This window comes from Lutjanus erythropterus, chromosome 20 (assembly GCF_056507025.1).
Source record: "Lutjanus erythropterus isolate fLutEry1 chromosome 20, fLutEry1.hap2, whole genome shotgun sequence".
NCBI classification, from domain to species: domain Eukaryota; kingdom Metazoa; phylum Chordata; class Actinopteri; order Lutjaniformes; family Lutjanidae; genus Lutjanus; species Lutjanus erythropterus.
Window position 1 is genome coordinate 31954534 of NC_139336.1, and position 20824 is coordinate 31975357.

General features: G+C 39.2%; 1 protein-coding gene across 5 annotated transcripts in view; it reads right to left on the reverse strand.

The window, feature by feature from the left end:
* Positions 1–2096: 2096 nt before the first annotated feature.
* Positions 2097–20824, reverse strand: part of fubp3 (far upstream element (FUSE) binding protein 3) — a 31161-nt gene continuing 12433 nt past the window's right edge. For 2 of the 5 annotated variants that reach the window (XM_084745608.1, XM_084745606.1), the window contains exons 4-19: positions 19462–19511; positions 19243–19314; positions 17913–17970; positions 17516–17678; positions 15906–16004; positions 15604–15708; positions 15414–15516; positions 13626–13726; positions 12670–12799; positions 7514–7674; positions 7166–7239; positions 6952–7031; positions 5662–5718; positions 5363–5413; positions 5111–5238; positions 2097–3606 (exon numbers count right to left, since the gene is read on the reverse strand). In XM_084745608.1, the coding sequence (XP_084601734.1) occupies positions 3598–3606; positions 5111–5238; positions 5363–5413; positions 5662–5718; positions 6952–7031; positions 7166–7239; positions 7514–7674; positions 12670–12799; positions 13626–13726; positions 15414–15516; positions 15604–15708; positions 15906–16004; positions 17516–17678; positions 17913–17970; positions 19243–19314; positions 19462–19511 (1441 nt within the window). In that variant the 3' untranslated portion in view covers positions 2097–3597. The remainder of the gene's footprint in view (positions 3607–5110; positions 5239–5362; positions 5414–5661; positions 5719–6951; positions 7032–7165; positions 7240–7513; positions 7675–12669; positions 12800–13625; positions 13727–15413; positions 15517–15603; positions 15709–15905; positions 16005–17515; positions 17679–17912; positions 17971–19242; positions 19315–19461; positions 19512–20824) is intronic. The other 3 variants (XM_084745607.1, XM_084745610.1, XM_084745609.1) reach the window with 3 other exon arrangements.

Consider the following 20824-nt stretch of genomic DNA (forward strand, 5'->3'; position numbering starts at 1 on the left):
AACAGAAGTCACCTCAGGGCTCTTTTCATACAGAGCAGGTCTAACAGAGGTGTCAAACACATTTTAGTTCATGTGTCACATTAAACACAATCTGATGTGAAGTGAAAACCAGAGCATCATAAACTATAAATGACAAAGCCTCCAAATTTTCCCTTTTTTTTAAGTGTGAGTATTCTGAAAAAGTTCAGTTAATGAACTTTTCCTTTACAAAACAGAAGACGAACAGTCTGAGATGTCTTACGTCTCTCTCTCTGTTTTTTTTTTTTTTTTTTTTTTGCAACATTCAATCAGCCTCCTGTCGTTACACGTGAAGAAAAAGGAACTGGTCCTTTTTCCACTGGCAGCTCTGTGACTGAGTGTCGAGTTCAAAGCCTGAATGTAATAATGTGCTTTTATTATCAACACAACTCCCGGTGGACAAATCAGACACAGCCAGAGGTGGAAGTAACTAATTACAGTTACTCAAATTACTATAATTAAGTCGTTCTTCGGGGCACTTGTAGTTTTATGAGTAGATTTTCAAGTCTGTACTTTTAGTAGTACTTGAGTATGCATTGCACTCTAATCTGATCATAGCTGAACACTGAGTACAATTTGAATTAATAGCCATCTGCATTTTAGCAGCCAATCAGGTGATCTGATCGCAAACGGGCCAATGAAAAACAAAACAGGCTGTTGCAGCAGCACACGTGTGGAGTAAGGATGATTATGCGTTAATTAATGAATTACCGTGAAGATTTTAACCAATTAAAAATGTGTTAATGGATATTTAATCCAGTCATGGCAGTAACTGCAACTCACTTGATGTTGTTTTGTCTGACAGAACTGTTTGTGGAAAATTAGACTTAAAATGACAAAACAAACAAACAAACAAAAACAAAGACAGAAACCAAAGTAACTCACCAGAAAAAAATAGAAATGTGTTTGGCATCTTATAAATGATCAATGATTGATCGATTGTTAGTGTTTCTGGTTCAGGAAAACACAAAATTTGCAGCCTTGGTTTGGAGAGGTGATGTGTGACATCGACCATCGACTAATTCTCTGTACTTTTACTTCAGTATATTTCCAACACCAGTACTTTTACTTCTAATTGAATAATACTTTAGCAACGTAACAAAGTTTCAGTTCTCTTTCCACCGCTGGAAACATTAAGGCATTTTACTGAAAAAATTGGAATTAATAGCATCTCTGCAGTTTTCACACTGGATTGGACACTCTGAGGCCCGCAGGCCGTATGTTTGACACCCCTGCTTCATAACATATTATGCAGGAATAATTTGCATTTTAAGATTAGTTTACCGACATTATTTTCATGTGCACTTAACATTTCCATTAAATTGACTGTAAAACGTAACATATATAAAAAAAATATCAATAAAAATGTCTAAAGGACCCAATTACACCTCATTATGTTTTTTAAACAGAACAGACTGACTTCATGTTTATAATGGGTCCTAATTTAAAGGGACAGTTCAACCCAAAAATCAAAAACATATTATTCCTCTGGCCTGTAGTGCCGTTCATCCATCTAGATAGTTTTGCTGCGAGTTTCAGAGTTTTGGAAATATCAAAAAATCATGACTGAGTTACTCTAAATAATTCACAGACCTTCTTCTGAGCAGTTTTATGTAGAACTACTTGTTTTTTAAATTAGAAAGACGTTCTGGCAGATTCTACTACAGAAAGAAAGAGGCTCTTTTTTCAGTCCAGTGCCATCAAGTTCTGTCATTTACAGAACTAATAATGTTTCAAGAAATAAATTTTGCTCTGCTGGTTGTTTCAGTAGTTTCGGGACTCCAGTTTGAAGGATGAGGGTTAAGAACTTTTAACTCAACCACAAGAGAGGCTTGCGGAAAATTTATTTGAGTTTGAGAACTGGCAATAGACTATAGAAAATATATATTTTCAGCTTATAAAACATGAAAACATACAGTTGGCCTATATATCCTCCACTTATATCACCTGTTAGTAGATATAGATATATACACACACAATAGAGCTCTGAGAAAGTTTCTTAGCATCAGAATACAACAAAAGACATCCAAATGTTTATCATCAAACAGAAAATCAGCTTAACAAGTACACAATAAAGGTAGTCTGGATGTTTTTTAATACATGGTTAACTGTACACATGAAGGAAAAAAAAACAAACACCATAATTAGACATTTTGAAATTATATCCCTTTTCATTAAGAAATGACGTTAATACCAGAATCATTTTTCCATAATGATGCATCATTTATACCATTTATATTAGATCACACAAAGAAATAAAAAATTAATTAAAAAGTTATTAGCATTGGACTGAGTCCAACGTCCCGCTGAGTCCACGGCGAGGACTCAGTGGGACGTTAGTGAACTGGGAGGTACCAAATAAGACAAAAGTTTTTTTTTTTTTTGATCATAATACTTAAAACATAAAAATACTACATTAATTATTACACAGGTAGAAGTACAGAGGGCTTAGCAGTCTTGAATAGCTTCAGGTACAGAACATACACAAAAATCTACCACTTCGTATTTTTCTTCATAACAAGATGCAACATCAAATTTCAAATCACACATTCACAATCTTTGAACATTTTCAGTATGAAAACAGAACAGAAAAAGAGGGACAATTTTCCTGCAACACTGATCACAGGAAAAAAATAATTTTTTATATAATATATATATGAAACATATATATTTAAATTAACAGTCAAATATATGAGCATATATACACAGTTTTACAAGGTAGCAAAGGCAAAAAAGCTATTTGCAACATCCCCCTAAATCCTATCATATGAGATAATTGTAATAAATTATCCATGACATTTCCATTTGAAAAAAAGAAAAACATCTTAAAACTACAAGTTAAAAGTCTGTCACAATATTAGAGAACCCATCTTTGTTTCAAAAAAGTGAAATAAGATATTGCACCTTTTTTTTTTTTTTTTAAACCAGAGTACAATAAAATGACAATGAAAAACAGCATACAATGCACAACAGGAATTAAATTAGAACTATTGCCACTGGCTGACATGAATCCTTATTTTTAAGCCTTGTAACAAAAATACATTTCCTGTAACAAAACATCACAGTTTCATTTCACTGAATTATGTAAAAGGAAAAAACATTTTAACACACTCTTTTTTTTTTTTTTAAACATCTCATGACATATGACAAAACGGTATTCAAGACTGCTAAGCACATAACCATGGTTTCATTTCAACATAAACTAGAAAAAATAGATCATATTGCCGTTTGAAATGTTACAACTTTTGGGTTCATTTTGGCGGTACAATCTGAGTCAAAGACGAGGAAAATATAGAAAAAAAAAAAAGAAAAAAAAAAAAAAAAGAAACAGCTCTCTCAAGTCCAAAAAGGGATCCCAGATACTGTCTATCCAAAATAACAGTGTACACAAGCATTTAGTAACAAATAAATGTTCCTGATTTTTAGAAATATTACTTTATCATATAAGTCATTCTACAGCTAGTGTTTCTCACTAAGAAAAAAAGTCTTCAAGGCGTTGCAAATCTAGAACCCCCCTCTGTTAAAAAAGGGTTGTTTTCATCCTCTCAGTGATTCAAGTCTTTCACCCGGGCGTCTTCTCTAATGATCCTGTGGAGTAAAAACCAGTTTGTTAATGATTCCTCGCAATGTTTACACACGTCGCGGCTGAGTTTTACAGCTTTAAGTCTTTATTTTATTATTCTGAACAAAACCCATTAAAAGAGCAAACTAACAGTCAATTAATTCCACGTGTAAAAGTTTTGTGCCACTGTGGTCCAAAAACTATGAACACTCGCACGGTAGTTATTAAAATTAATCGCCAACTAATCTTGCGATTGATTGATCGTTTTGAGAATTTTTTTTAAAGAATAAACGCCCCACTTTCTGATTTCAGCGTCTCCAGCGTGAATATTTTCAGATTTATTTAGTTGGATCAGTTGGGTTGATCTTTGGGAGGCAGACGTAAACTTGGGCTTTGGGAAAGATTTTTCACCATTTTCTGAAATTTTATGGAACAAACAACTTATCAATTAATTGAGAAAAAAGTGTAGTTATGTTAGCAGGATGAATGTGACAAAATACTATTAGAAATAACTACAACTGTGTATTAATACACAACTAAAGATGGGCCAAACTTTTTAAACTAACAATTTTACAGACACCGATACTGATCATTTGATCATTAGAGTAATTTAATAAAAATGTTTGTGCTGTGAAGTTTAAAAAGTTGAAGTGTATTTAGAGAAATACTGTGATGAAGTTTTAAATAATTATCTTCAGCCTCCTTTTAACTTTCAGGATGTTGTTTAATGTTTGAGGAGGTTATACTCATGTTGCTGCTGTGTGGCGCCTCCTTGTCACAAACGGCGCGTCGACAGGTGAAGAGTCGCACCACGCGGCTGCACGCCGTTTCTGCAGTCATGTGACGTGTGTCAGTTAAATATATCAGGGATGTTTGTTGGTACAAATATTACACAAAAGTACTGAAAGTGTGTGCAAGTGATTTTGTGTTTATTTAATTTCATTATTGACAGATTCTGTGGGATTGATACTCATGTGGTATTGATTACTTCTTTCTATTACAGCTGTGAATAATCATCCTTTTCATTATTGATGACTTTTCTCATCATTTTCATTTATTGTTTTCTATAAAGAGGTCAGAAAGAAGTGAAAGTCACATTCTTGTTTTGGTCAATTTAACAATTCAAAACCCACAGAGGATTAATTTCCTGTCACATGAGACAAAAAAAGCAGCAAATCCTCACATATTAGAGAATTAAACTAACGCGTTTGACATTTTAGCTCGAAGAATGACTCAAAACAAGTGATTATGAAAGTAGCTGCAGATAAATTTTACTTGTTTCAGGTTTGCTCCTGTTTAAGAAGCATTTGTCAATAATTAGACCTTTAAAAATAAGAAATGATGCATTTAAACAGATTTTCATCTTCAGTCAAAGCTGCCAAAGTCATGCTGTGGAAGCCAGAAAGTACCGCGAGACAGACCAACACTAGTTTAGGTCTTTTTATGGGATTTGTTGACAATAAGAGAAATATATGGAGAAAAACTGCAGCGTCATACTGACAGATGTGTGCCGAGGCAGTGGTTTCTCACCTGAAGGCCCGGGGCTTGTGTCTGCTGTGCGCCCTGGTTGAAGTAGGCCATCGGCTGTCTGTAGAAGTCAACCCAGGCGCTGTAGTCAGGATTAGAGGTCTGCTGAGATCCAGGACCAGCTGTCTGGCCTGAAGAGGAGGGGGGGGCAAAAAAGAAAAACAACAATGATAAGGAGGAAAACTACGTCACGTCTGCAGGTTTGAGCACAAACTAAATCTGTTTTGCGATTCGCTCATAATAAAGTGCACTCACCCCAGGCTTTGTTGTATTCAGGAGCAGTGCTCTGGGCTTGGTTTTGCTGACCTGTAAACAAACAGAAGAACTTCAAACAGCTTCTACCAAAAGACTGCTTTTTAAAATGCAGAAGCCTCAATTTTGTTTCCTTTTATACAAATTCCGCTGAAAATTGTGGTGAGTAAATGCTGGATTTCATCAGGCTTGTGTGAGCAAACGACAAACTATGCATAAGAAAATGAGACTTGAGCTTATAAAGTGGGCGTGGAGACGGTTGTTAAAACAAAATATCCTTTTCTCTCTTGAGTGACACTTGCCTAGCTTTTTATAATACTGCTCCCAGTCCATCTGGCCCGTCTGGGATCCATTGTGACCTGAAACCAGACACAGATAACACCACCAGAGTTACTGAGACTGAAGTGGGCTTTGCTTTTTTTTTTTCCCCCCCAACTCCCCTTTTCACCTTCTGCTCTCATCTGCAATTCCATTTCCTAATGATTTCCAAATTTAAAATGTGTCCGTACAGGAAAGAGGTGGTTAGCCACAGGGAACGTAAGCGTCTCATCCCGGCCTGCAGACGACTTTGAAAGCACAGCCAGGCGAGTTTTATCACTGATTCAAAGTCAAATTTATGGGCAGAGAAATGGATTCAGAGGTGAAAACTTTATATATTCTTTTGTTCCCCCACTGATTGAGGCACTGACCACATTCATCTCGCTTGAGCAGGATCAGATTTTGCGATTTGTTTTTATAATTAAATGCGGTCAGGCCTGTTTTCCCGTGTTTCTGCATCCAAGTGACCAATGGGGACAACAATTTCTGAAATAAGTCCAGTTTTGAGGGAAAGTGCTGCAGCTGGCTGAAGAAAAACTAAGCTACAACATGATCCCTCCGGGCAACTGCACGCCATCAAAATACATCCACTGACGGTTCTTGTTTTTGCGACAGAGAGGCTCAGACTGTTATTCTTACGGCTAAATTCCACCATGTCAGCTGGAGCTGATCACAGCTTGTGAGTCCAGCAGCAGCGCCTCGTGCAGCCCAAAAGCATCTCTCTTCGTCAAATACACGCGGAGTCTATTTTTGACAGATTTTTGACACGGCAACATTGTGAAAAAGACGCGGCCATCCCTGATGGGTTGGGTGCTGGATCACAAAAATACCTGAACAGCTAAAGAAAAAAATCTACACACCAAAAAAGCTCCCGTTGAAGATATTTATTGGCGTGACGTTTTGAGCTATAGGCTCTTCTTCAGACTGCTACTCATCCATACAGAGTCGAGAGATATGCATCATGAATTCTGCTTCATATTTGTAGAGGGGTTCTTCTTTTGTTATTATATACGTACCACATGGTGTAATAATGTGATGTATTATGGGTATTTAAGATGGCGACTGCGTGCATGAGAAGCAGTCTGAGGAAGAGCCTGTAGCTTGAAACATCAGACCAATAAATGTCATGAACGTGAACTTTTTTGGTTAACGGATTTTCTCGTTTTCTCTTTAGACACAAAACATGAAAAATCCAGACTGAAAAATACCGACGTTACTCTTTAAGCAGCGTTCTGTGTTGAACACTTGGAACAGTTCTCAGTATGTTTACTTACTGTGCTCCTGTTGGCCTTGAGGTTGCCATATTTGAAAAGTTGTACCCCATCCTCCAGTCATGAACGTCTGAGGCCCACTTCAGCAAAACACACAATTCAATAATCAATTTCTCATTGAAGATGCTGCTTTGTACTTTATCAGCTCCAGTCTGACCACTAAGACATGAAAATTATGTCAAAACGCGACACTTTGAGGAGATAAATTGAAGCTTACTGTTGAGGAGGAGTGGTTGGTCCTTGGTTGTAGGGATTCATACCGAAGCTGCTGTTGCCCCCCATTCCTGGACCCTAAGAGCAGAGAAAAAGAGCAGAGGAGGCGAGTGAGAGACCACACTTGTGTTTAAAGGGAGCCAACAGGCAAGGTCAGAGGGCAGCGCCGGCCGCTGATGCACTCCATTAAGTCCATTTGATGGATTCTTCATGTTTAACCTCTGGTGACATCCTGCCGGCCACCAGGACCACAGCGGCCCGGCTCACCCCGGCAGCTCTCCGCCTTGACATGTGCGCTCATGAATATCAAGCCAAGACAATGGCGTTTCGGGGCGAGAGCCAGACCACCTACCCCAATTCTCTCATCGATCAGCTGGCGGGCCTTTTCCAACTGCTGAGGGGTGCCTCGGATGGAGAAGATGCGCACGTTGGGGTCGGTGTTGGGCGGCGGGTTTCTCTGCAGCTCCACATGGGCACGAGACTGCTCTTTGATGTTCTTGATGGTTTCTCCACCTGGAAAAACATCGAGTGAAAGGAAATATTTAATTAGGGCTTAAACTAACAGTTTTTGTCAATAACCTGCCAATTATTTTCTCAATTACTCATTTGATCTAAAACAATCATTCAAGAAAATACAGAAAAATTATCCTATAAATCGAGGTGCCATCCTCAAGTTTCTTGTCATGACTGACCAACTGTCCAAAACCTTAAAGTTACTTGGTCGACTGTCACAAAAAACACTGAAATCCTGAATCCTCACATTTGAGAACCAGGAATGTTAATCGATTAATCAACTAATCACTGAAGACAACGAAGGAAACTCTGGCTGAGGTTTGAAGAGGGAACCTTATTTGCTTAACGATAGTGAGATTTTCAGAAATTACACCTCTGCTGGCTGTATTATAAGTGCAAAATGGAGCTACAACCATACCAAAATAACTTTTGCATGCTTCACTGCAGCAGCATTTATTCGGTCTAAGAACAGTCTGATAATGTGCAGCATTGAGCCCATATTGCAATGAACACCATTCAGAACAAATATTAAAACTCTGACTACCACCATGGTTGGATGACACGTCGTATGAACTAGTTCTTTTCTAGTACAACCTGAAAATCAAGCGAAGAGATGCCTCACGTCGGTCAAACTCCATCGTTTCATGTTAAAGCTAAATGCAACGGATATAATGTTAAATTGTCAATGAAAAGCATTTTCATTTTTAGTGGAAGTCTTCTCCATCTCTCTTCACTCACTTGCCTAAACTGGTGCGATATCAGGCTCCAACAATAAATTTATTTTTTGGGTCAATAATCTACTGGCCTGAACAAAATTCATACTGGTCCTGATAAAAATCTGCCACCACGCAGAGCAAACGTCGCCAGCTTCTCTCCCAGCCTTCAGGAAACAGTTTACGATACTTATATGTCCCTTTAAAAAAAAAACAGGATATGTTTTTCACCATGACACTGAATGTTCTTTTACAATTTCAATTATGTTGCTTAAAGGCCACTTCACCAATGAAGCAAAGACACACATCCTTCTGTAGCAGTGGAAAATAATTTAAATGAATTTTTTTTGTCTTTTTTGAGCGCTGGCCAAATTGGATTGTGTTTTCTGGCCCGACGTAACTTTTTTTTTTTTACTGGCCCCGGGCCATCGCGCAGTCCCTTATTGTTGGACCCCGGATAGTCCTACCTTATGAAGACGCTGGCATGTGTCTCACCACTTATCTACCATTCTGTGGTAACATCCATGCAAATCAGGAAACAAAAGGAGACATCTCCTGCACACCTCCCCCTCCTCGGCATCGGATGCCAGCTTCCCGACGTGTGGGGAGAGCAATTACACCAGCGGGGAGAAATGAAACATAGCTGGCAGGAGAAAAGGGCCAAAATTGAAGCGTATCCTCCTTCTGGGATATCGTTTGTCTCTTTTACCCTTTTCATTCTTGACTCTGTGTTGTCCTCTGTGATGAGAGGAGGGAGTGAACGGGGGGCATATAGCTGCCGCCTCCACCCCCCCCCTCCACCTTCCACAATGCCCATCCGAACGAAAAAGGGCTGAGGGTGCTTCCCGGGGGGACACCGGGGCTGTCCCAACATCAATTACACATTTGTTCACTTGTGGCTGACACTCGGATGACCCCGGCTGACCTCCGAATGAAAACGCTCATCAAAAACCTCTCCCCTCCCGTAGCCTATTCCATGCTGCCAACAGACTGCACATGGGCCATTAACCCATTGTCAACCAAATGAAACTTCTGCCTTAATGAAGCCATTATGAGCTCTTCTAGTCAGACAGCAGAGAGCAATGAAGACCCCGACTATTCATTTCATGGACTGGGCTGTAGTGAGGACAGATAATACCGGCCTTATTAATGAGACTGGTTTAGTGAGCTGGAGAAAAGGAGGGGATACAAAAGTGCAACTGGTGACGCCATTCAAGGCAAAGCCAATGGACTGGTTAGCTGCTGGTGGGGACAAAACTCTCAGGCCTCGAGGGACAATAACATTAACGGAGCGCAGAGATTTCTAAGTCAGTATGTCGGAAATAGTATATAATATCGTTGAAGTCGTGTTTGAGGTTCTCCGCCAATTCAAATACGGTTCTCCTTCGTAAATTTTTCCAAATCTAACAATCTCAGCCAGACTTAAAGGAGTCTAGAGCTGCTGACTAGACAGAGTGTTTTTGTTGGTTTAGTGGGCTTGTGCACTTTTCACTGTGTAAATTACATTCTCACACTTTTACAAGTTCAGTTTAGAGCCAGCTGATTAATCAATTCGCTGAATATTAATTGTCACCCCGTCAGTTATGCTCGCTCATCCTTTCAAGGGTCAGGGGAGTCGATCCGAGCCGACGATCGGCGAGAGGCGGGGTGTTACACCCTCAACAGATTGAACTGTTGTGTCAGGAGACCATTTAAAATCAGTCTCTCAACCTAATGTGATGGTGAACGTAATATTCTTGGACAATCAAAAGCGACTCCGGTGTACTTTTTTCTGTTATTTTAAGTTGAAGCTGTATGGGTATATTAACAGAGCTACTTAAAAAGATTAAAGTGGCGTTTGGATGCAGCACTTTCATCCAAAGTGCTTTACTATTTCTCTCATTCATTCATTCATTCACACAAACTGATGCCGTGAGCTACAATAATATATGCATCTTTCAGGAAAATATAAGAAAAGTCACAAAAAATGTAAACTTTAAACTTCATCTGTGTAAAACAAAAACCTCACTAGCTCGTTTCTTTCTCTCTTCCCTTTAATTGCAATTAATGTTAATTTGGCGACTTCTTATTGTTAAACAACAGCATTACATTTTTCAACTAAGACAGTGAGGAATAGTAATGAAATATTGCTCAGCTCTAGACTAAAGAAGAAAAATCAACTTACAGTTTATTCTCTTTCTGGAAACATTGCAAGATCACTTTTAGAGGAGGGCGACTGGACAAATACATTGGCTCTCGGTGATTGTCCATCACTGGCTGGCTTTTTTGGACATTTTTTGTGATTTAATTTAGCTGATTTAAATATCTCTCTCTGAAGAAAGAGTGAGAGCAACAGATTACAATACACACAGTCACACTGAGCTGAAGAGCGAGTGGGAGGAAAAGAGCCTGCAGAGCCAGAATATTTTCACATCCAACACAGTGAATTAAGGATTTATTTTGACCAAACAGTGGAGGGAAGAGCAAAATCATTTAGGTGAGTTTTATTTTGTTTCTCTGTTGCGTTTGAATGAAATTCGTTCAACAAGAAAATTAAGCTAGTTTTAGTTTGGTAAAAGAGGGAAGGTGTATGGGTGTATTTTGCAGTTTCATAGGGAAAAAAGGTGTAAGTATCTTCTTTCTTGACATTTTGTCAGTTTATTTTGTTCATTCTTTCATAATGACAATCACCTTCTGATGGGGTGACACTGGCTGGGTTAATATAAGACCCAACCCTAGTTACTTTTATTTCTCATTTTTCAGGGGCAAAATACTTTGCTTATCCAAGGAGTGCAGATATATTCATCTAAAACATGAGAACCCAGGTTCTTTAGTTAATATTAGGTGAGAGTCCACTTTAACAGTCAGAAACATGACATTTTGAATCATTATTAGTGCAGTGAGGAAGTTCATTCTGGAAGGAGTAGTTTGACAAAAAAAAATCCCTACTGGATTTTTCCAGAGTTTTAAAATAAGCAAACATCAACTTTGATCTGAGTAAACTCCATGGGACTGAAAGCCCTAGAAAACCTAGTAAGCAGACCTTTGAGTTTAGATTTTTAAGTCATGAGTGAAGCTGTAGGATGCTTGTCATGACTCCTGCACTAAATTCATGGCCGTAATAAAGTCAGAGCAGGTTGGTGGGTGGCTTGATTCATCACGCTGTGTGTGTGTAGGGGGTCAAAACAGAGGGGCAATGGGCTGCATATGGCATCGTAAAGATATTAATCACTGCACCCTTTAAGGGACGGCTGACAGCACCCAGACCCACCGCCATCTCCACCATATTGGCCCACTTCATATGCTAATGCACAGAGAGGGGGACGCAACGCCCAGGTTTATTTGTTTCCCTCGGCCCACTACATGCACAAAAGCCACTTGACATTTCTATTGCCGTGTTTTTATCTTAGGTAAAGAGGCCCCCTCCGACCCCGCCCACCGCTGCACGCACAGCACACACACACCAAGGCAACACGCACGCACACACACTACACACACACACTCACGGCTCCTTCCAATGCAATGGTCAATGACTTTTAAATAGCTGGCAATAGAGTGGGCATGAATAGCCAATAAGCTAATTCCTCCTATTCATTCCCTCGCTGCACTCTATTGGGCTGAAAGACCCTCATTAGATGCCAGGCAGCCTTCCACATGATTGAGGGCTGTTATTATGCACCTTTAACAATTAATGTCACATTACACGCATTATCCCCGTCATTAAGCCCTTAGTGAAGCCAATGAATGCCACTTGTGCTGTATACATGAGCCCTGGAGGGAGAATAGGAGGGTGGTCACTCACCCCCCCCCCCCTTCTCATCAGTTTCACGCAGCGGCAGAACACCAAACGCCATTCAGTTATTAAAAGAGAAAAGGCAATCTGCTGCGTTGGATATACTCTTATTATGAAGACTATTCATACTGATGAACTTTGTGTCATCTATCCGAGACAGCAAGTTGTGTCAGAAGTGGGAGACGACCTCGCAGAGAGAGAACGATTAAACCAGGAACACACACACACACACACACACACACACACACGCACACACACACACACACACTTTACAGCAACTTTTAAATACAAGCTAGTAACAAAAAAACTGTCTACACATACAAAGCTTGACTAAAACAGCTTGCAGCATCAAAGCTCATTACTGTCATCACTGCAAACTTTTCTGTGGGACCAATTATTAAATCACGCAGTGTGTTTCAGATCAGCGCCGTCACACAGACGCCCAGTAAAGACCACGGCCTCTGACTGACAGTGGAAAGCTAAAAATGAATGAATGAACATGTTCCTTACCTTTGCCAATCACCAGTCCACACTTGTCAGCAGGTACCGCGTATGTCACCTCCTGCAGTCCTCCAGGTCCGCCCATGTTGCAGTCGTTTCGCCCTCGACGTCCCATCATACCTCCAAACCCGTCTCGCTCCTACAGGAACAGAACCAGGAGATTTTTTTTTTTAAACAGATTTTTGTAGTTTTTTTTTTTACCCTTTACTAGATCAGACAGCTGACAGAAAATGCACATCATCTCCACGTCAGCTGCTGCTGAGGGCTCCAGGAGTATTTATTATTAATACATAATATTTCATTAATAACATTTTGTTACAACATTCAACCACCAGTCAGGTTATTTTACAAGACAAAGGGAGAGACCATGTCCAGGGACAGGCTCTACAGGACATCTGTCCAGCTCTAAGCACAGCTGAATCACATTTAAATATTTATCTGGTTAAAGTAACTTTACTTGTGGGCTACATAAGATTTTTTTTTCCTTGTACATGATTTTATATATGGTTTCGTGTTTATATTATTCTCTTCTTTTGTCTTGTAAAATAAACTGATGAAAGTTACCAAATATTGTCATTAACTATCTCTGACTGCAAGTGAAGAAAACAGTGTGGGAGTTTTTTTGTTTTGTATTGTCGACCTATGTTCTTCTCCTGTGCACCTGCTGATCAAGAGAAAAGTTTTGCTCGATACAAAAAACACCAAAGCAAAAAATATCAGTGTTCCTAAGATGGCAGTGGCTTCCTAAATTACTTCCAATTTCCAGTTTCTGTGTTGTTTCCTTTTTAAAAACCTTGTAAGAATCTTGCGCAAGTTCAAAGTTTGTTTTCTGCAAAAGTAAACTATGTTAGGTTGTATCATTTTCTAATTACTAGCATAATGTGTCTTGGCAATACTTATCGCTGTTTTGTTTCCCAGTAAAGTAAACTGGAAGTTAACAGAAGGTACAGAGCAGAAGCACAAACCTGAGCAGTTTGAACCAGTTCATGGATGAGTTGGACCGCATGGTGGCAGTGGTCGGGCTGGCCCATCACCTGAGCAACTCTGTCAGGACTGACTCCGTCATCTGAGGGACAAATACAGTTGTTCACATATTTACTTTTGAGTGTTTTAAACAGAAGTCATTCAGTAAAAGAAGCAAAATCCTGACCCGATATTTTCAAGCTTTGTTTGCTTGTAGGTTTGGATTTTTCAGCTCACGCGAGACATAAAAATTAGGGGAAGAACCTGAACTTTTGGCACTCGGTCCATGAATTCTGATGACTGAAGTTCTGTCTGGTGCCCATAAAGTACTCAGACACCCACCAAGACAGACCGCATGCAAAAGTATAGGTCAAAATTTTTCCAATGCTAAAATCATCGCAACAATAAGCATTTTTTCTGCACTGATGCATGTTGTATTTCAAGATTAACAGGATGATGCACACAGATAGAAATATTACTTATTATTTAATACAATTCTAGTTAATGTTTGAAATGTATCATACAGATTAAAATTTATATATATAATTTATGTGTAATGTACAAAAATTACATCCTTAGTTACATAAATGGATTTTCAATTATTAAACTTCTATTTAGTTTTGTTTCTTTACTAAATCGGTGACTACTGCTGTTCTTTCTTCAACTTGATTAATCTTATCTTGACTATCAACCATCTCCACTGGCATCAGAAACTTGTTGGAAAAATACAAGCAAACAATCAGTTCTTGCAGTCTCCATATGGTATCACCATAGCTACAACAGTGTGGTTATAATTTTGAGGAGCGGTTAGTCTCCATAGTGATGCTGTAACACCTTTAAGTGCTCCCCCTACCGAGAGTCATGCCCACTGAAAGAAACAAAATATTTTATTTGTTATTTCCTAATGTATGTCCACTCAGTTTATTTCATTTATAACCACGCTGGTTTCACTCCTCGACTCTCACCAAGGGCGACGCTTACTGATTGATTCCACACAGTTCTGATCCGTCCACCGCTCGGCTGCAAGCCCCACCAGTAGTGTTTCAGAAGCATTTCGGCAGCGGAGCGTTTTGCCCTCCTGATTATGTTTACTTGCTCAGATTTTGTTGATTAGGTCCTCTTTCATCACTCTTTGTGCTTCTACCAGGGATAAGCAGGCTACACTGTTAAATAGTTTCTATTTTGTCTGTCTTTATGATTGTGAGTCTGCACGAGGTCTTTTATTTTGAAAATTAACCGGATTCTCCCTGCCTTTTCAGTGTCTGACTTCCTGCCTGTTCAATCTGCTCTGTCCTAATTGATGCAGCATCCGTCAAAAATAGACTCTGTGCGTATCTGAAGTGGAGTAGAGTGGAGAGCTGCTTCTGGGACACACCATGGTGCTTCTAGTGGAACCACAAACATTTTCTAGAACGGTCGCAGATCACTCCGGCGACTGCAGCACGGCCATAACACAACACGGCCACGCCTGAAGGAAGTTGCAGGTTAGCCCTCACCAATCACAGAGTGGCACAGAGGGAAGACAGCCAGGTGAAGATGGCATTACTCGAGTGGATGACAACTCCGTTACTATACGTGCAATTAAAGCGTCCCAACAAGAGCAAATTATTAATGTAATCCATCTAAAACCAAAGATGAACAGACATCAACCTAAAAAGAAATTCAGGCCGAAATATCTGTCTTCTTATCTTTTAAAACCACACCCAACCAGAATCTGGTGACAGGATTAGTAGTTTTGTTATTTAAAAAAACTTGACTGCTAACATGGGGGTCTCGCTTTATTTTCTTACCTTGTTTGAACTGGATCCTGACTCCGGCATCATTCTGAATCTTCTTGATCATCTCTCCGTTCCTGCCGATGATGATGCCGACGGCAAATCTGGGCACAACCACCTGAACGATGAGAAGAATTCAGAAAAGTTATTAAGTGAAAATCATGTTATCTTAGCTGACCAGCATTTGAAAAAAAACAGATCTTACATCCAGACTGCTTCCCCCCATTTTGGATCCAAAGTCTGCTCTGCCAACCCTGAAGTCTCCTTGGTCCTTGTCTCGGATAAGCTTCACCACAAGTTCACGGGCTTGCTGTAAAAGACAAACGAAAATCTTTACCGTTTTAACAAAGAATGCCTCACAGGAAGTGTAACAAAAGCCCGGCTGAAATTGGCTCAAAAACAAAGAGGTTTTCATATGTTTGAGTGGAAGACTGAAGGCATAAAATGTGTAAAATTGAGTGTAAACTGGAAAGACAGCGGCACACACTGAGCTCTTCTCAGACCGACCTGCACTTTGTGGGGATCCCCAGTGATTCTCAGGGGCTTGTCTGCTCCAGTGGGCATGGGGTCATCCTGAATCATTATCATCTGCACTCCTGTTCTCTCCTGCAGGGATACAATCAGACAGCAGCACAAACACACATCAAACCAAGTTACCTGGGGCCCAAAAGACTAGTCACTCTGAAAGGAGGAAATTCTGTCACATCTCAAAAGAACAGGGTTTTATTTTTGGATGTAATCTTGACAACTTATACCAGCAGGTGAAAACCTATGGGGGATGTGAAATGAGATTCAAAGTAATCTAAAATGTTTATTTTAAATGGGTTATGAAAATAAATGAAAAAAATACAATTTGAGCAGAATAAGTTTTCAAAAAGACAGTCATTAAGTCAGAATTTTTAAGCAAAAGCTCAAAACTATTGAATAGTCATCATAGTGAGTGAAAATTACACTTCAGTCAGGTTATTTATCCATAACTCAGTTATTTTATATATCTAAATATTTAAAAGAGCTGCAACAGTAATATTTAGAACAGAAAAATCACTATATAATAGTTTGTAACTGTATATGTATTCATCACAAATAGTGCAGGATGTTTGGTTCAGCTTGTGATGAAAACAATTTACTGTTTGTCCACCAACTTGCATGTGTCCAACAGAAATTCTAAGGCGCAATTTTTACCCAGGCAAAAACTGGTGCACTACCAAAACTATCAATTCTAGCATGTTAGTCAGCTCCGCTTGGTTGGCCAACATTAAGAGGACATGCCTGGATTTGCTCCGGCAAACACTGACGCAAAAAACAGAGAAGAGAAAGATTCGATGTGTGAATCTCACTCCCTGATTTATTCAAACACCGATCAAAGAACCAGCAGCCTGTCAGATCAAACTTAGCCTACTTATAACATTATTACAAAGTTGTGATTTATGCATTACTAAAATAAAAGCGGCTGCACCATGGAGAGGAGTTACAACATAACTTTAAGTTGCAAATAAGTAGATGCACATGCCCAGAGGGGAGGAGTACATGAGAACAGAAAAAAAACAGTTTTTCTGCAACAAAGCATATTTTTTTTAATCAAATGCAGCTATTCTGCAACACAGTAATGCATTAGAGACACAATTTATTAATATGCATATTTCACTATCAACCTAACTAAGTGTGATGCCGGAAAGCTAATGCACACAGAAACCAGGATGAAGGAACTCTCTCTTTGATCTGGTTGATTTGGTTTTGACTTTAGGTCCAAAGCGGTTATAACCTGGGTAACTGTGGTCCAACCAATTTTACTATCTGATTTAGTTACAAACTAACTAGTAGTTACTAGGCCTCTAGCGTTGATTTCACACCCTAAATTAGGACCTAACTGGTGCAGCTCAGCGCTGGTTCTTACCAATTCAGAACCAGGTTTTCAAAGCTTAACTTTTAATTTGCTTTTCACTGTCAAGAATGTGGTTCAACTGCACTTTATTAAACTTGTTTATTATAGAGCAGATTCACAATCTCTGCAATTATGGTGAGTAAAAATGTTACACAGTAAGAATGAAAAGTGAGGTTGTCAAATGCACAGTTTTACAGCGAATGCTGTACGTCAGTTCGGTCTACTATTATCAGACCTGCAGCTGTTTGATGGTTTCTCCTCCTTTGCCGATGACCAGGCCGACTTTGTTGGCGGGGATGAGGATCTGTTGGATGGAGCTGTTGCCGTCCATGTCGCTGTGGAAGCCTGGACCATACCGACACTGCTCCACAATCTCATTCAGCAGCCTCTTGGCCTGCCTGTGGTGGGGGCGGAGTGAAGACCCAGAAGCACATTTGTCACCACAGTTACACAGAAACGTTTTTCTTTGTCAGATGTGAAAGAGGTGTTCAGGTGATTCAGTGACTGATTAAGAGAGAGAGATGTGAAAAGGGATTTGAGTTCGTGCCCTCTGTGTCACAACAATGGGGCACACTTTCCAAATGCTCTGTGCAGTTTCAGTAAATCTGTCAAAGTTGAGAGGTGAGACTTACTCAATGTTCTCTGGGCTCCCGGTCAGCGTGCAGGGCCTGTCCAACATGCCTCCACTGTCTGTAAGAAAACAAAGCTCAGCAAATGAAGATCCGACACGTAGTGGACTTAAATGCTTTCACACAAACTTAACACCAGGGATGTTGGTGCCATAAAAGAAAAATATATAAACAGTTGTATGTGAAAGGGTCTAATTGTGAAAAACAAACTAAACTAAAAGATAACTGCAACAGCTTTGATGCAAACTGTTCCCCTGGCTTCTCATTATGCAAACAGCTCATTTAAATGTATCTGACAAAAAAAAAGGTAATGTTTAATACTGTTTGCATTAAAAAAAACATGTTTAAATGTTTATTTATTTATCTCTCTTTCTTTCAAAAGGGCATTTATTATTTTAACCAACGGGACGCATTCACAGGACATATTCAGCTGTCACCCAACTTATCTTCCTCTTCAATCAGTATAACAAATTGTCTGCATCTACAATAAGTCGGGGAAAATGTGTCACCACTCTTGCAAAAGGCTACGTCTGAAAAGTGCAGTACAAGACCAAGCCCTTTTCAATTTAGCTTTTTTTTTTTGAGTTCTCGTAATTTTCTTTTCAAGCACTGTACATGCTGAAAATATCTGGAAATAACTCTCCGCCTGGCCCCAAAACCCAGCTGCCATATTGAGGTTGTGACCTGGACTTTTCTGCAGGCTGAGTTTCACATGCACTACGTGCCCAAAAGTGGAAATACTGAAGATGTATATTGCTTAGGAAGCCGACTACTTAGTTATAGGAACGGTTTTGTGAAATGTAATGCTGACACTTTACTTTATTGTTTATGGGTGCTAAAGTCTATCCCAGATAACGCTGGGCAAGAGGTGGGGTACACCCTGGACATCCACACCTTTGGGAGAAACCCTGAGCATCGAAAGAACCCCCACACATTAAGGCCGACTCATTAAGTTTTAAATGTTCATGTGTTGCTCATAGATGCTGAATTGGGGGACTGAATCAGGTGTTGCCAATATAACGTGTTATTGTCCTGAACCTGAGATTTGGCAAGCCAAATATATCTTCCAGACTTTTTTACTTTTTCCCCTTTCAAAACATTTAACACCATCGCACACGAGGAGAAACACTGGCAATGTTTGAAAGGCCCTGGATTCCACTGTCACCCTAATTTCGATTTATGTTTCATGCCTTTCATTCTGGCCTCTGAGGACGCAATGGATAACACATCCATATCAAATGGATAAGATATCCATTGCCTCCTAAAATAAATTTACACCTAAAACTCAAGCAGAAACAGCGGGCTGATATGACGCGTTTTTGTCAGAACTTACCTGAAGCAATCTGGATCTTACAACCTGATTCCAGCTGAATTCTTGAGATCTGCTCTCCTCCTTTTCCAATGACTGTGGAGGAGGAGGAGGCGGGAGGGAAAATTTAGACGAGGTCTCAAAGCAGTGACCCAGAAACTGAGTAGAACGTCAATACTGCTGATTACATGTCAAACATTAATACAGACTATAATGACCAATGAATAATGAAGGGCTACTTACTGAATCCCACCATCTTATCAGGCACTTTGAAGTCTTCTGTCGCAAGAGCCCTGAGAGAGATTAGGACATGATCAATAACTCACAGAAAAACTCAAGAGAAATCTAAAATACTGTGAATGAACTTGTACATATAAATAAATAGAGCTGAAATGATTAGGACTGTAACTAGTGATTATATTCATTATACTTTTTAAAGTGTCGGAAAATACTGAAAATTGTCGAATGCTTCCTTTGTTTGACAGGAGATAGAAGAAAACTATTTACATTTGAGAAGCTGAAAGCAGTGGCTTAAAAAAAGACAATTATCAAATTATATAATCTTTAGCCAATTTATTTTCTGTTGATCATTTCACTTGGACGACAGAAAATTCTTCAGAAACAGTCCTTTATGACAGATTCATTGTTGGTCATTTTGTCAAACATTAACTGGTTCCAGGTTTATCACTTTTTTGTGTTCTCTCATGGTAAAATGAAGGTTTTTGACTCTTGGCTGGACAAAGTAAGTGATGTGAACATGTCAACTTGGACGTGTTTTTCTTATATTTCGCAGAACAAACAAAAAGATTTGTTTTCAAGTTTTTAACTATTTATGAAACTTCCTCATTTTAATACTGATACCTCTATATGTCCTACATAAGTTAATGAGAAAATCTGCTATTTCTGTAAAGATATCTTCTATTCTTGGTTGGATTCCCTTTGAAATCAGATGAAATCAGCCTGTGTTTACATTTTCACAGGCAGTGAGTAGCATGTTAGCCAGTTAAAAAGAAGCAGGAGTAGATTTTTTTTTAGATCGCTTTATTATTGATGTTGTTTTTTGTTATTATAGTATATAAAACAACTGCTTTTGTCCACAGTGGCCTCCAAAATTAACAACATATGAAAGTTTGTCATAGTAGCTCCGTTGATTTTGAATGGTCCTGTGGACAAAGGAAGCAGAGTTTTCACTCTAATAACCACAAAATATAAAAGAATAAAATTATCTTAAGAAAAATCTCGCTTATTTAGGTCACACAGACGCATCAGTATTAAACTGAGACCATTTCATCGACGGTTAAAAACTCCTTGTATGTTTAAACCATTTCCATTAAGAATTTAAAGCTGGGAGAAACAGTATAATTTTGGTCTCATGGGGCGAAAGATCCATAATAACCTCTAAGCATAATATAACGTAGCCTTATTCTCCTTCTCTTAGCCATGTTTGCTTTTAGGCCTTATAAAAATGTATCCCATGACGGGAGAATCACAGGATGGTAAGACAGTTGATTGTTGAGTCTCATCCCCAAAACGTCAGTATCTGACGACCTGAGACTCAACTATCAGCTTTCTTTCTCCAGGATTGCTTACAGCGTGTTCAATCAAA